This window comes from Brachyistius frenatus, unplaced genomic scaffold (assembly GCF_029030835.1).
Source record: "Brachyistius frenatus isolate BFR_SWC_R1_liver_20210118 unplaced genomic scaffold, ASM2903083v1 Contig_36, whole genome shotgun sequence".
Classification (NCBI taxonomy): Eukaryota; Metazoa; Chordata; class Actinopteri; family Embiotocidae; genus Brachyistius; species Brachyistius frenatus.
Genome location: NW_027210635.1, coordinates 1,907,382 through 1,923,526, shown reverse-complemented (window position 1 = coordinate 1,923,526; position 16,145 = coordinate 1,907,382). Strand labels below are relative to the sequence as shown.

At 43.8% G+C, this 16,145-nt stretch overlaps 1 protein-coding gene across 5 annotated transcripts in view; it reads left to right on the top strand.

The window, feature by feature from the left end:
- LOC138622456 (glutamate receptor ionotropic, NMDA 2B-like) overlaps positions 1-16,145 on the top strand; it is a 136,507-nt gene that overhangs the window by 88,471 nt on the left and 31,891 nt on the right. For all 5 annotated transcript variants that reach the window (XM_069701277.1, XM_069701276.1, XM_069701274.1 and 2 more), the window contains 2 exons: positions 11,565-11,679; positions 15,918-16,126. In XM_069701277.1, the coding sequence (XP_069557378.1) occupies positions 11,565-11,679; positions 15,918-16,126 (324 nt within the window). The remainder of the gene's footprint in view (positions 1-11,564; positions 11,680-15,917; positions 16,127-16,145) is intronic.

The window sequence follows — 16,145 nt, the reverse complement described above, 5'->3', positions numbered from 1 at the left end:
ATTATCACATGTGACTAACCCTTGGTAAACAATTACAAATTATATTCGTATATAACATCTATTTAGACAGATTTAAAGTAAGGATCAAATCAGCGCAGCAGAAATGGAGATATCATGTTCTCTTGTGTATTACCATCCTATATTTCCAGTAGTGCAACTCATTTGCATGCCCCCAGCCTCAACTTTTTTTCAACCCTGAACTCACAGTTTGGAACGCTTCCCGTGAAAATTTTAAAGTCTCGATCCCAGGTTGTGGAAAATAGCAGTGACATCACTGTGACATAATCAGGGTTATTTTTTCAAACTTTGGAAGCTCCAGAGTAAATCGAGCTTCACATCCAAAATCAATGCACACTAATGATTAAACACAAATACCTGTTAAATACAACTCAGATAAGAGATAGCCAATCAGAAGAGAGGATGATTAATAATGGGCCTTAAAGACACAGAAGTAAAACATCCTTTTCTTCAGAGAGCTCAAGAAAGAAGCCATATAAAGATGGTTTTTGTTTCTGAAAACTAGAAAAATATCTTCTGTAAATAAAACACTTGAAAAGTGTAAAATATGGGACCCTTAATATTTTAGAGGACTTCTAGTGATATTGTTTGCAATCTTTCGACTTAAGACTGCATTGTTCATAGAGTTCTCAACTTCTTGTTTGATATCGCCACATCTCTGCTGGAATATGTCATCGTGAGAAAGTGTGAGTGCCCCGTAGAAACGGTGCTCCTTTCCCTACTGTTGCGTATGCAGTAGAAAAAACTCACTTTTTGCCCTGCAGCAATTCAACATATCCCACGAAGATCTCTGTGGTGCTCAACGTGAAAAACTTTACAGTGAGAGGCCATGTATCTCAGCAGTGGTTTCATTTGTTTACAGCCATTTATTTACAATTACACTAATGTACCCAAATTAATGTGGCAATGATTTATGGATGCTAAAATGCTACACGCAGCAGCTTTAAAGATGCACACGTTCAGGTGGTCTAACATCAACACAAGCATAGATCAGCACATTCATGGAAGCGGCAGATGCTGGCGCGCCCACACAAATGCGCACCAACACACACACACACACACCACACACGCACGCACCTTCATCCCCTGCATTCTGTGATCATCGTCCCCCCATGTAATAATACCCTACACACACAAACACCCCCTTCACATGCCCCCTTCCTCAGGAAAACCAACCCCACCCCCTCAGCTGTCCGTCTCGGCAGCAGGCCTTTTGAACTGGTTGTGAAGTGTAGCGTTCGGCTGCTCTTTGCTTTGCGCGCTGCCTAATTGGTCCCAATGGCGTTTCAGTCGGCGAACACTATCCCCTGTCGTGCTGTGCTCCAGAGCTCAGCGCAGTATTATATTCAGGGGGCAGTTTCACCCCTCTGCCACTCTGCATGTCTGCTGTGGCTGGATGTGTATGGGTATGTGTGTTTTTTTTATTGTGCTTAAGAGAGACAGACTGTCAAGGAAGGCCAGGTGTGTGTGTGTGTGTGTGTGTGTGTGTGTGTGTGTGTGTGTGTGTGTGTGTGTGTGTGTGCGTGCGCGTGGGTGCGTGTGCGTGCTAAAGAGATTGTCAAGAGATTGCCACCGGTTCGGTTGCTGTTGTTGGAAATTCTGTTTCCTTCTTCTTGTCTTGTCACATGCTTCTTTGGAAAGTAGCTGCATGGTGGAGGTGGTATAAGCAGTCTGTTTCTGCTTTCTGCCGCACTGCTTTCTCCCACAGTTCCTCTCCTGATTACGAGAACACATTTGTCCAAAAATACACACAGACACGTATGGCAGCAGGAGGACACAGGAGCCCACTGTAGAAACACATGCTCACCTTTTTGGATTGAACTGCATATGAGGGATGTGTAAAATTTCTCCTCATGGTCCAGGCGTCACTGCATCCTGCACTAAGGCAACAAAGCTTTGTTGTCTGTTCCAGCATGCTCTTTAGATGTCATTTCAGCCCGTCTGTGATTCGCTCCTTTCTGAAGCTTTGCATTTGTTTCACCACTACTTACTGCTTTGAGATAACGCTGGAGTTTATGGCAGCTCCCGTTGTCCCTGAATGCAATTCCCCTGCTCTGTTCGTGTGCTCCTCGCTGTGCGCTTCTTTGTTCTTCTCAACTCTTCTGTGGTCTTGTCTGCCGTGTCCTGTGCTGCTCTCTGCTCTGCTCAGCTTTCCTGTGACTCCATCATGTTCTCCTCTGTCCTTTCTTGGCCTGTAGTCTTCTCTTTTGTTCTGCCCTGGTTGGCTTTTATACATCTGCTCTTCTCCATACTGCTTTGTTCCGCTTTATTCTCCTCTGTCGAGTGATGCTCTGCTCTGTTTTATCTCCCCTCCTCTCCTCTCCTCTCCTCTCCTCTCCTCTCCTCTCCTCTCCTCTCCTCTCCTCTCCTCTCCTCTCCTCTCCTCTCCTCTCCTCTCCTCTCCTCTCCTCTCCTCTCCTCTCCTCTCCTCTCCTCTCCTCTCCTCTCCAGCCATTGTCTGCACTCCAGACCTGCAGTTTTATAATCAACTTAGCTATGTTGTTGATTAGATCAGTTGCGAGCGCTGCTAAGATCCTTCGCCCCTTGCTGCGTTAACTAAATTTGTTTGGTGATAACCTTTGTCTTCAAGTGTTCAATCAAGAGATTAGAATTTGGCCTCCAGTCTATATACTAAAAACTGAATGAACAGTGGGTTTCGTGGCTTTCTGGCTGCTTGGTTTGTTGGCTGGCTGGATGTCCTGCTGCCTGGTTAGTTCACTGCTAAGTGAATCACCAAATGAACAGATGAAAGATGGGTCGAGAGCAACTCGAATCAAAAGGCTCTTTTGTAGGGATGAAAACATTACATTCAGTGTCTCTCTCCAGTGAATTCCATTTATACATTTTCAAACGGACCTTTTAAAGTAAATCATTAATAAATCAGGTAGAGTCACAATTAATTCTTCGCTGATGGAAATGGCATTAAGCAGCTGTGCGAGGCTGGAAAACAAAGTGTTGATCTCTAAAGCAAAATTTTGCTGCAACAAATTTGTCTGGAAAACATAAACTGATCGTGGCAACTGGTAGTCAAACTAATCAGAAAACGATGGGGCTCAGGATTGAATGGTGGTCCCAAACGTTTTGGTAACATCAACCCCAACAGTCCTGTAAGGTTCGCTTGTCCTCAGCACCAACAGTCATGTTGCAAATGTGTTCATTTGAATTATTTTGGAATATTATTAAAAAAATTTATCATATCAAATTGTACGGTAGTGAGTGTTATGTGAATGTTATTTTCTTTGAAGTGTTTGATAAAGTTATACTATATTATTTTCATTTCAGTTCGACTGTTTGTATTTTTACCTATTTTCAGTATTATGTATTAGCTGCAATGATACATGAATTGATTGTTTAATGATACAGCCGACTTAATACTCAGATATATGTTTTTAATGGTGTCCTACTGTAAATTCTACTTTTTCATGTTCGTCGAGCTACTTGACAGGTTTTCTAAAAAAAAAAAAAAAAAAAAACCTTGGCAACTGCACAGCCCCCCCAGGATACAAGTAACCCTGTTGGAAGTCTCTGGTTGAGAGGATGATGTGACTTCCTGCCTCTCAAAACTCCACCAACTCATGAGGAACAAATGTTCAACTGTAGATTAAGGATGAACTGTCATGAAGTGCTTGCCCTAGTTCTTGCTTTAGATTTATTCCACAACAATTTTTGGTAGCTAATTTTAGGCCATATTTGAAAACTTGAAGTCGTTGAAAATGTGAAGCAGCAGAACAAATGGTGACGAAATTAAGGAGGGAAGGAAGGACGATGGCAGTCACCCAATTCATCCATTTTGAAGCCCTCTTAAAATGGTTGATGTTAACAGCAAATAGCGATCAGCCTCAACACTGAAACCACTGACAGGTGGTGAAAAACATTGAATATTTTGTTACATTGGCACCTGTCTGTGGGTGGGATATACATTATTATGCAGCGCGTGAACATTCAGTTGTTGAATCGGATATGTTGGAAACAGGAAAAATGATCAAGTGTTCGCATCAGAGCGCCAAATTGTAATGGCTAGATGACTCTGTTAGGGCATTTCCAAAACAGCAGGTCTTGTAGGGTGTTCCAGGTGTGCAGGGGTTAGTAAATACAAATAATGAGCCAAGGAAGGACAACCGGTGAACCAGGGCGAGGGTCAGGTGCGCCCAAGACTAATTGATGGTCATGGAGAGCGAAGACTTGCTCCTGTGGTCGGACCCCACAGGAGAGCTACTGCAGCACAAACTGCTGAAAACCTTAATGCAGGTCATGATAGAGATGTGTCAGAACACACAGTGATTCCCAGCTTGCTACATACGGAGCTGCGTAGCTGCAGACCAGTCAGAGTGTCCATGTTGACTCCTGTCCACTGCCAGAAGCAACTACAATGGACATGTGCGCTTCAGAACTGGACCACGGAGAAATGTAGGAAGTTGGCCTGGTCTGATGAATCGTGTTTTCCTTTACATTGGGTAGAAAGCCGTGTGTGTGTCGTTTACCTGGGGAAGGAGATGGCAGCAGGATGTGCTATTTATTGGGAAGAAGGAAAGCTGATGGAGGCTGTGGACAATGTTCTGCTGTGGACAATGTTCTGCTGGGAAACCTTGGGTCCTGGCTTTAATGTGGACATCACTTTGACAGGTACCACCGACCTAAACATTGTTGTTGACCATGTACACCCTTTCATAGCAATAGTAATCCCTGATGGTGTTGGCTTCCATCAGCAGGATAATGCACCTACCACTTGTTGAGGAAATGGTTTGAGGAACATGACAAAGTGTTCAAAGGTGTTGACTTAGCCTCAAAATTCCCCAAATGTCAGTCAGATCGAGTGTCTTTGGGACGTGCTTGGAAACAAGTGCGATCCATTGATGGACCTCGCAGATTACAGGACTTAAAAGCTCTGCTGCTAACATTGGTGCCTGATACCTTCAGAGGTCTTGAGGACTCCTCGCCTCAACAGGTCAAAGCTGTTTTGGTGGCACGAAAAGGAACCTTAACAATATTAGGCAGGTGGTTTTAAACCTTTGGCTGATCTGTGCATGTCCCAAACTACTAAAAACAATACAAAACTTGTGTTACAGCTTTGACCCATTTCTTTTTGTATCCCAGTTGGATCACATGTCACATAGTTTTCAAGCTTGTGGATTTCAAAGTTATGAGGTCAGTGAGTGACGCATGGAAATATGTAAATCACATCTAGTTTTCATTTCAGTCTACTAGTGAATGAGGAAGAGTGGCTGTATGGTCACAGTCATCTACTTGACTTTATAAACCATACATTAGCATTTCCTTGTTCGGCCCTTCGTGCCACAAGAGAAGGACGTGTCGCTCCACTAAGTAAATTAAGTCCACTGTAGCCAGCACCGTGACTTTCCAGCTAATGCTACAGTACACGCCTGACAAATGAAGATAGCAAGAAAGAGGAGGAAGAGAGCAGAGCACAAAGAGCAAAAGACAGAACGATGGAGGGATGGAGAGAGACCACTGGTGAGCAGCAGTACACAACAGTGTGAGAATCATGAGTTTGACAACAGTGGCCCTGACCTTGCCAGTCGTGGACAGGTTCCAGATGAGCTTGGAGTTGGAGAGGTGTCAAGTGCTTTTAAGCTCTGTGGACATTTCTGAACTTATGTGGCCTCAGTGAGGCTTTCAATAGAGTATATGTGTGTGTGTGTGTGTGTGTGTGTGTGTGTGTGTGTGTGTGTGTGTGTGTGTGTGTGTGTGTGTGTGTGTGTGTGTGTGTGTGTGTGTGTGTGTGTGTGTGTGTGTGTGTGTGTGTGTGTGTGTGTGTGTGCGCGTTTGAGGGTGCTCTGAAGCAGAATTTTCACCCTTTTGAGCTGAGGGATGAGTGTGTGCCAGTTTGAAAGACCGTGTGTCCACCTCGGTGTTCATGTGTGTGTGCGTCTAGCTTTTTCCGACGGAGTCTATAAAGGCCAGTTGGGTGTGTGTTTGTGGGGCAGGCCTGTGGGCGGTGTAAGAAAAGTACCTGTTTGTGATGAGGCTTGATTGGAAGTAGGTCATGAAGCCTCCCGTTCTGTCTCTCCTGTTTCTCTCCATCTTTTTTTGCCATCTCTCTTTCTCCTCTCAAATCTCTCCATCTGTCTCTGTCACTAAATCTTCTTTTCTCTGGCAGGTTTATTCAAGCGTCTACTTTTCTGTTTCTTCCTTTATCTCACAATCTTTGCCTAACCCTCTCTTTCTATTACATTATTTCCTCTCATTTTCTTCCCTTCATTGCACTCTTGTTTCACAGAGTACCTTATACTCTAGTCTATTATAATGCTTGATTTGTTATTCCAGTACATACATTTATCTTTTAAGGCTTTTGAAGTTTTACTACAAAATGCTCTGAAATTAGAAAATCAAGAAAAGGAGAATATTGCCTCAGGTATCCATTATCTCTACAATGTAGAGAATCCAGCCAGTTTAAGAGCTACCGTTTCAAATTAATGTCATTATACATAGTTTTGATTGAAGCAATATTACACGAGACGCTTACCGCATCACTGTCGTGCCAATAATGATGTTAAAGCGCACCCTCGAGGGAAATATTGTGATTATCCCACAAGTTATCAGCTAAATCAAATAATTAATCAAAATGTTTTCATATTGTGGGGCAATTTGCTCTCAAAATATATAACTTTTTGTTAGTGCAATCTCCGTTTCCATGGCAATACATGGGGTATGACTAAGAACTGAAAGCAATCAGTTGTGTCAGTAAACTCATATGTAATGTATGCAATGTCAGTAACAACCTAGCAACAGAGATGATTTCTAGTCCATTTTAATCCTTTCCAGAGATAGTGGGATTTTTCAAACTGAATAAATACAGCACAGGAACACGAAACTGCTTAGCTTACTCAATCTTGTTGTAAGTAAAAAAGCCACTGAAAAAAGATATCGATGGACTCGTGTATCTTTAAGATTGTAGCGTCGTGTCACCCACTCACTGGACTGCCGTCATTTTAGCCGCCATGTGTTAAACCTGGTCAAACGAGCCGCTGCCTGGATCTTAAGTGCGCGACTATCTGTGGTGTTACGGTACGGGTGCTGAGAAGCAGAACAAAGTACAAAGAAACACCCAATTCTGTGTAATGGTTCACATTTAATAGGCCTATAACAGTTAAAAACAACATTATATTGCATATTAAATTGTAAGGCTGTTCACAATAGAGAAGTTCTTTCCTCCTCCCTCCTCTTACATGACAGGTTGCTTGTTGTTAAATATAGAGTTTTTGATTGGTTCATGATCACGATCAGAGAAAACAACGAGATTTGATGGGAGTCAGTTAGTTTTAGGTTGAATGGTGCTCACGGCTCATCGCATGGACAGTGCTAACGTGCTGTTCTGTCCCCGAGCTCGAGCCCACAACCCGGTATAACCGCTATGCCTGATGTAAATGGACGTACTGTATGTTCTGTACTCACCTGCTGCAAGTTCGGTAAAGGTACGAAACGGAAGATTCCTTGTTGTGTGAAGTAATTTCCACCCACGCACATCCAGACGAAGCAGCCTGGTTTCCACAAACGGCTACAACACGACAACATGAAATTCAACTCCAATCAGATATTCCCATTGAGAAGGCAGAGCGATATTTTTAGTGATGAGGACGGTGTGCTGTCATGCTGATTTGAGCACGTTTCAAATGTACAGTTAACCAATCAGATCTCCGATTGAACTTCTTGTTGCATAATAGGGGCTTTCTATCAGTTGTCAAAACTAAATCAAATCAGAGCCACATATCTAGATGCCATTTCATGTTCTCAGTTCTTCCCTTCAGTATCTCTGTTCCCATTAACACTATCTATTGCACTGTTTACACATTTAGTTCCCATGTCTGAATATGCACACACACACACACACACACACACACACACACACACACACACACACACACACACACACACACACACACACACACACACACACACACACTAACCACCACGTGCACAACACATGCACACACGACAAATTCACACCTCACCTCACATTCACACCGCGTATACCCCAAGTGTGCACGCAGCAAAGCTGCAGTATGTTTTGTCTGCCTCGACCGCACGCTGCCATATGGGGCATGTTATCATTCTCCATATAGGTTCCTCCTCTACAAATCCAATAAGTACAGTGCACCACAGTAATTGCTACGGAGTGTAATTCATCAGTAATTCATGTCAGGGTTAATTTATTAAAACTGATCTATCAATGATTCACACAACTCCTCCATTATTCACAGCAGAACATGCGCTAAAACATATCTGTGTCAGGCCATGGATTTAGCATGGCAAGTTTGTGTATGTGTGTGTGTGTGTGTGTCACTATGTCGTTCTGATATACAGACGCATTTAACAAGCTTTCCTTAAATAAAACGAGAAAGAATAGAATCACTGATGCCTTTAAAGCTCCATAATGGGTGAGTTAGTGAAAGGGAAATCGCGACTGTAGATGTGATTGGAGCACAACATGTCGAACTCCGGTCAGCGCCACTAGCTTTTGTTCACCAGGTGGAGACAGCTGCTTCTGCTGTTTGAATTTTAATTCACCTTCTGTACAGTACAGCTGAGAGTTTCTCCTCTGGCTTAAGCTGGAAACTGACGGGTTCAACAGGATATCAAAACATGGGGTTTAGAGGATGGGTGGATGTGTGACTCCGTCTTATCATATTATTCACACACAGTGTGTGCACAGGATTTCTAATATGCACGTAACGTAATGCAGTCTCATGACACACAGGGTAGCTTTAGGACATAGATGGAAGCGGTTTGGGAGCTGGTTCTTATTCACATGTTTATTTGCGTGTCTGGCGTGTAAAGGAAGGCAGTGAAGGTGACTGACTGTCATCCAGGTTTCAACAAGGTGCTTAACACCCAGCTGCCCCGGTGGAGCATCTCAAAGAGCAGGGCGGCTCTCAGATGTTGCCTTTATATTCATCTTTGAGTGCGAATGCTGAGCAAACCGTCTCCGTCTGAGTGTCTGTGGGTACGTGCGTGTCCTCTTCTTTTTTTGGTGGTGATACAGGAAGTTCAGAGGAGGCGACAGCGAGAGGACACGGAGACGTTCCTGCCCGTAAACACGGTCGTCAGAGTGTGATGGCAGAAGAGCGACGAGCACGTCGCAATCTAGTTGTAATATGTCCATCCCCTCCCTTTTTTTTCTTTTCTTTGAATCCCACCTCTCTCTCTCTCTCTCTCTCTCTCTTTCCCCACCCTCTGTGAGATTACCGTTACCATAGTAACGCTGCACATTGGCTCGGAAATCACAGTGGTTGTGGGTGCCATGGCAACACACATATGCTTGTGATTTGCTGCTGACAGTGTGTAGGTTGCTCGCACGCACGCGCACACACACACACACACACACACACACACACACACACACACACACACACACACACACACACACACACACACACAGGCCCGTGCATTTGTAGCACGTAACAATAGCTGGCTCAATAAAGATTAAAGGGGCCACAGCGTCAAGTCATTTTGTAAATGACTTATGATTTATGCAGCAGATTCCATGCACTTTGTATCAGTGCCAGGGCTCTACAGGATGGGGCTGTTAGCCGGACACATGGGGCTGCATGAGACGGTATGATGCTGGGTGATTCTGATCCTCACAGCCCATTGAAAATATCAATATTTAATACAGGAAATAGAATAAGGAAGCTGGCATTAGAGTAATTGCTGGATTACATAAATCATTCCATTCTGGAGTGGAAAGATAGATGGATAGATGGATAGATGGATAGATAGATAGAAAGAGAGAGCATCATCACGCTCTCCCAAGGAAAAAAAAAAGAAGCAGTCGCTCAAGACGAGCTGATTCTGCTGGTGATCATGTGTCCTGGCACACGACCCTGTCCGATGCTCACAGACCTCATCAGCACACTGGCACCGAGCCAGTCCTCTCCACACATACAGTCACATTCACATGCACCTTCTTCTGTCATTTATTTATTCATCTACATATATATATATATATGGTGTGCATGGTGTTGAGGCACAGTGTTTCCATGGAAACAGTCACAGAGAGAGAGAGAGAGAGAGAGAGAGAGAGAGAGAGGAAGGTGATAGAGAGTAAAGGGCTGAGGGAGGAAATGAGTTAAGAGAGCCTGTGTGTGTGTGTGGGGTGTGTGTGTGTGTGTGTGTGTGTGTGTGTGTGGGGGGAGAGGTGGGGGAGGTGTGTGTGTGTGTGTGTGGGGGGGGGGAGGTGTGTGTGTGTGTGTGTGGGGGGGGGGTTGACAGTGAAGTGAATCCAAGTTCACCTGACATAAACATTCCTGTCCTCATGTACACACACTTACACACTCCAACACACATTAACACCAATGCTGCTCTCTCAAACACACACATACACACAATGTTTTTTTTTTACTCGTGACACCAGATACAAACTGCATTGCTTGTTTTTGTGCCTTTCTTCATCTCTCTCTTCCTCTCTCCCTCAATGTATCTGCCTGGCTGAGTCTCTTTATAGTTTATAGAATTCAAATAACATTTATTCATGTTATTTTAAAGCCAATATTTAGGTAACATTTTTAATAATAATAATAAGAAGAAGAATAAACTTTATTTGTATAGCACCTTTCATACAAGAAATGCAGCTCAAAGTGCTTCACAGCACTTTAGCTGGTAGATTGTAGATTTGTATTAACGGTTATCTGATGAGGAGGAGGATGGATGAGTATATTGTTTCTCAAGTTTCTATCACTTCCTTGAGAGTTTGGTTGGAAGCCCATTCTGCAAAAATCTCCACTCAGCCAGCAAAACAGCCGACAGTTAATCTAGTCTAGACTGGTTGCCTGGGAAGAGATCCCAGTCACGTAAAAGTCCTGCACATAACCCCCATACATTTTTACACTTGAGTTTTTGTATCGATTAATGAAATGAGCTATACTGTGTTCATTTGTGAGGTCACAAAGTGCTGATGGGGGGAGTTTTTTTATACCTTCAAACAGGTGTGTCCAGTCTTTGTGATAAACTAGCAGTGGCTTGTATTTGACAGACAGATATGAGAGTGCTGTCAATCTTCTCTGACTGTCCATCAAAGAAGTTCCCAAAATATTGAACTATTTCTTTAATTTCACATCAGTAAGAGTGAATGCTTTTTGCCGTTGCCGGGTTTGAATGTGTAATATTTGACAGAAGGATGTGATGATTTTCTGAAACTAATTTCCCTTAGTCCTGTCTTAAAGCCTTCGTCTGCTGTTCTGCTCAAATGTCCTTCCGCAAGTGATGACTAATGTATATTCATCTATTTATGGGAGAGCTGGTTAGACACAAGCCGATAGCCATTTCTTGAATTCAGATGGGTTTGTCTGAAATGATAGATGCTTACAAAATAAGTTGCCACACAATGAAACGTAAATGTTTGGGGAACTGAGTCACTGATCAAGAATGCGTATATATATATATATATACGCATTCTTGATCAGATATATATATATAGAGAGTAAATAAGACGTTTGTGAAATGCCACTGACAACGACGTTATTCAGCGAGTGATAGATGACTCAATCTGTTTCCTTCTCTGTCCCCTTTGTCAATGTTTCCCTCTACAGGTACCTGATGAATGTGACGTTTGAGGGGCGTAATCTGTCGTTCAGCGAGGACGGATACCAGATGCACCCCAAGCTGGTCATCCTTCTGCTCAACAAAGACAGACAGTGGGACAGGGTGAGACATGGGGTGACGGTGTCCGTGTATGTGTGTGTGTGTGTGTGTGTGTGTGTGTGTGTGTGTGTGTGTGTGTGTGTGTGTGTGTGTGTGTGTGTGTGTGTGTGTGTGTGTGTGTGTGTGTGTGTGTGTGTGTGTGTGTGTGTGTGTGTGTGTGTGTGTGTGTGTGTGTGTGTGTGTGTGTGTGTGTTCATCTTTTCTCATTACTGATGGGGAAAAAGGAAAGACTCGAGAAAAAAACCCAGATCCTCTGCATTTATTGGTCGTTCCTGACCTTTAGAGTCCAGTCAAACCTAATTGTCCTCTGATGTTAACAGCAAAATAATGTATGAACTGTTAAATCGTGGATAGAAGCAGTGTCAGTGAGTCCTGGTGCATCAGTGTTTTTCTATCTTCTGGCTCCTTATCATTTGATTTTCACTTTTTAAGCATTTCAAGCCTTGCGCTTTATAGGCGCTCCTCTGATTAGATATTATCAACTCTGTGAAGGTGCCTTTGAGCAATGCACTGCAGTCAAGGCTTCAGATTGGCGATGTACTGTGAATGCCGGTCTACAGCTGTTTGAAATTTGAAAGTTTGGTGAACAATTTGACACAACCCTTCCTTAATGTGGCATTTTCACAAAATTACAGATTCTATTCGCCCGTTTGCCAAAACAGCCAAAAATGTCAATTTTTTTTCTCACTTGTTTCTATTGAAGTATCAACACTTCCTGTCAGAACTGACATGTAGCAAGTGTCAATGTGATATATTTTACATTCAAGCGTTGGTTGTACACGTCCTCAAATTAACGCAATGCGTATGCAAGATGCAATACACACACATGACTGGTATAGGTGCAGGGGCAGTGTGGAGCAGTGACAGCACCACAGAAACTGATTAACAAAATGGCAACAAGTCTGATAGCGTTATTTCCGTAGACAGCAGGAAATGCTGAAAATACGGAGTGTGGATGGTGCAGGCGGTGTGTTTTGTCCCCCGGTGATCTTGCAATCGGCAAAGTTGTGATCTTCTCGATTGGCACCATGTTTATTGTTTGCATCAGCCGAATCAGGATGTTCTAATGGTATCATTGTTTCTCCGGTGTGCCGTCTGGTGGAGTCCTCCAGTAATACGCAGAGTACAGGGGCAAGTATGTTAGCAATCACGGCGCAAAACGGTTGTAAACGCCAACGCATGGTTTAAAAGCAAGTATATCTCTGGTGACGCTCTATATCAGACACTGTCAAGTTACTGTTTCAAGTCGGGGCAGTAGCTGAGCCATGATGATGTCGACATTGGTGGCATTATTTATCAATACATGTGTAATCGAGTTCTGAATGTTTGCTGAGGAACTGTTTGAGCAAGCGCTGTGACATGCAGGGAGCAGGGAGAAGCTATAACTTTCGTGAGTAAGTATTCCTTGACTTGTGTCGCTTGAGCAACATCAGCACGTTACGTTACGCTAGTTTTTGTGACCACTGGTGCGTGTGCATTAACAATCTCACCATGTATCTCAAAAGTGAGCAGCACATCAAAGTTTGTGACAAATGTTTGGGGAACAGTAAGAAGTCACAAGGACCCAAATCCTACAAGTAAGCTGATGGGGAGCTAGGATTGTGCATTTTCAACACGCTGTGAGTGGGTGCATTGTCATGTTGGAGAACCAAAGTGGCATCATGTCACAGTTCAGGCCATTTGCACTGAATGTTTTGGTTCAGACGCCTCAGAACGTCACAGTTGAACCCAGTGTTGACAGTCTGACTTTGGAGGATGAGATCACGGTGCATAGCCCTGTGACTGTCAAAGGAAACCCACCTTGTGCCGCTCATGACCCGATGTGCCTTTTTTCGACGTTGCAAAGTGACATTATTCCCTTTTTAAAATGCAAATGCTGCTAAATAAACCTCGCCCGGCTCACTGCTTCATTACTGTACGCTTTCTGAAGCATTTCAAGGGTCTCTGTTGCTCTGTTTTCCGAGCTTGACACAAACTTTGATGTGTGCTCTCTGTTCAATGTGACGTGGCAAATGTTCACATGTCAGCGGTCACTTAAATGCATATAACTCAGATACTGATGTTGATCAAACGAAGGTTGAAGCTTCCCTGCGCTCCATGTGCACTTCATGGTGTTGCACTCAACTGGGAATGGTTTTAAAGCTTTTTGATCCACCCTCGTACAGTAATCTGTTTGTGCACATACGTTCCGAGTTCTGTATAGAGTTTACATGTTCCCCCTGCGTCTGCAAGGGCTTCCTCCGGGTATTCCAGTTTCCTCCAATAGACACGCAGGTTTGGGTTAATTCGTGACTCTTAATAGTCCATAGGTATGACTAAAGTATGCGAATGGCTGCCTGTTTCTTTATGTCAGCCCTGCGCTTGACTGGCAGCTTATCCAGAATCCTGATCTTGTGCAGTATCAGCTGAGGATGAGCAGATGTAGCTAAAGGATGGAGATGAAGTTGAGTCCAGAAATCCCACGTATTGAAATGAGCGTTAGATTGATAGTCCAATTTTTTGTTGTAGTATTTGCCTGCTTCCATGTGACCTAATGAATAAAAAAACAAACTTCATTCAAACTTTATATGTACGGAGTCAATTCATGAAGGACAGTCAATGACATTGTACGGATGCAAGAATAGTTAAAAAGTCTTTAAGTATGGGTGGGGGAGAGTAATTCTGAGTCACGCTTCGAACCGACAACCTTAAATGAACCCCACCACCTGCCCTGTCACCAGCGTGCACCTGTGTTTCCTGATGCTCCTCCTCCATTGTATCTGTGTCCTGCAGTCTGGCTCCTTTGAGTCTCCCTATTCTTTATTCTCAGTATTTCTCTCTTTCTTCTGCCTCTCTAATCTATATTCTGTCCTCTGATCAGAGAACAAGGTGAGTCGCTCCCCTTCTGCCTCCCCACTCTCTCTCTCACTCTCTTTCTCTCCCCCATGGTCCCCTTGCAGCCTGCACCACCCCTCCACCACCTCCTTTCCCCCCCACTCCCTCACTCATGTTTAATTCTTAGCTTGACTTCCAGCTGAACCACTTTTCTTGGATCCTAATGAGTTCCAGCTCCTACAACCATCCTTACGCCGCACCTTTGAAGTAGTGTGACAACTCTGTAGTGTCCAGTCCCATTTATTGTCCTCCAGGCTGATTTTAACCCCTTTTTTTTTTTCCAACCCATGTTCCTTTTTCTCCACCTGTCCGTCCCTCCATCTCAGTCTACTCCTGCTCATCCTTTTTTTTTTTTTGTCCAAGTAGAGAAAGGCTGCATTGTGCCCGAGGGATACACAGCCTCAGCTTGTCCACTCTGGGCAGCCTTGCCAAGTTTGTGTTCCCGGGAGTGCAATGTGTTTGAGCACATTTACATATTTAACGAGTGTGCAAACCTGACTTTTGCACACTCACACCACAGCTCCCTGTCCTGCCCTATCTCCCATTATACTGTGTCCAATTAGCTGATGATCCATTTCCACTTCCGCCCACATCTTTCCCTTGATGAAAGTGGCCTACTGGGCACATGTAGAGGAGAAGGTCACGGTGCAAAGTCTCCAGGTATGGTTTTATGCGAGTGGCAACTGGGGGAGCTTGACTAATTGATGGGGCTTATTCAGTGGAGTAGAGCCACAAGGGCTAGAGGGCTCTCCAGACATACAGCTGGTCACTCCTCTATAGAAGAGCCAGCGTTTTGCATTTGAATGAGCTCCATCTCTTGCTTTCATTTCCTGTCACATAGACACCCACTCGCTCACTTTAAACACTCCTTTTCTCTCTGGAAAAAAGTGTCTGTGTTTCATATCTCTTTTTCTTCATTTAATCTCTCCATCCCTGTATTTCTCTGCCCATCCTCTCCCCTTGATCTGAATTCTGCTCGTTACTCTGATTCAGTCCCGTCCTTCAGTTTAACCTTGCTCTCATTCTCCACTCCGGGTCTCAGTCCTCTCTCCTCTCCTCTCCTCTCCTCTTCTCTCCTCTCTTCTCCTAATCACAATAAAATACTGAAAACAGGAAGTGAGACTATAAAAACGTAACAAGTATACAAACTCTACAGTATAATGCTCTTTGGCGATATCTGTCAAAATTGTTTGCACGTGCAGAGCTACAGTTATTGTTGTTAATTTCAATATTTTAGGTGCTTCCAGACGGAATCACAAAAGAATTTGAATAGAAATGAGGAGTTTCTGTGATTGCAGTTAATCAGTGTATGATTATTTAAGGCAATCTGAATGTCTTTTGTTTTCTGCGTTCTACGGTCTCTGCAGGTGGGTAAATGGGAGAACCGTTCCCTGTCCATGAAGTACCATGTGTGGCCTCGCTATGAACTATATGGGGGGCCAGCAAACATTGAGGATGACCACCTGTCCATTGTGACATTGGAGGAGGCTCCGTTCGTCATTGTGGAAGACGTGGATCCGCTCAGTGGGACCTGCATGAGGAACACCGTACCCTGCCGGAAACAAATCAAAACACTGTGAGACTCAAATCTCAGA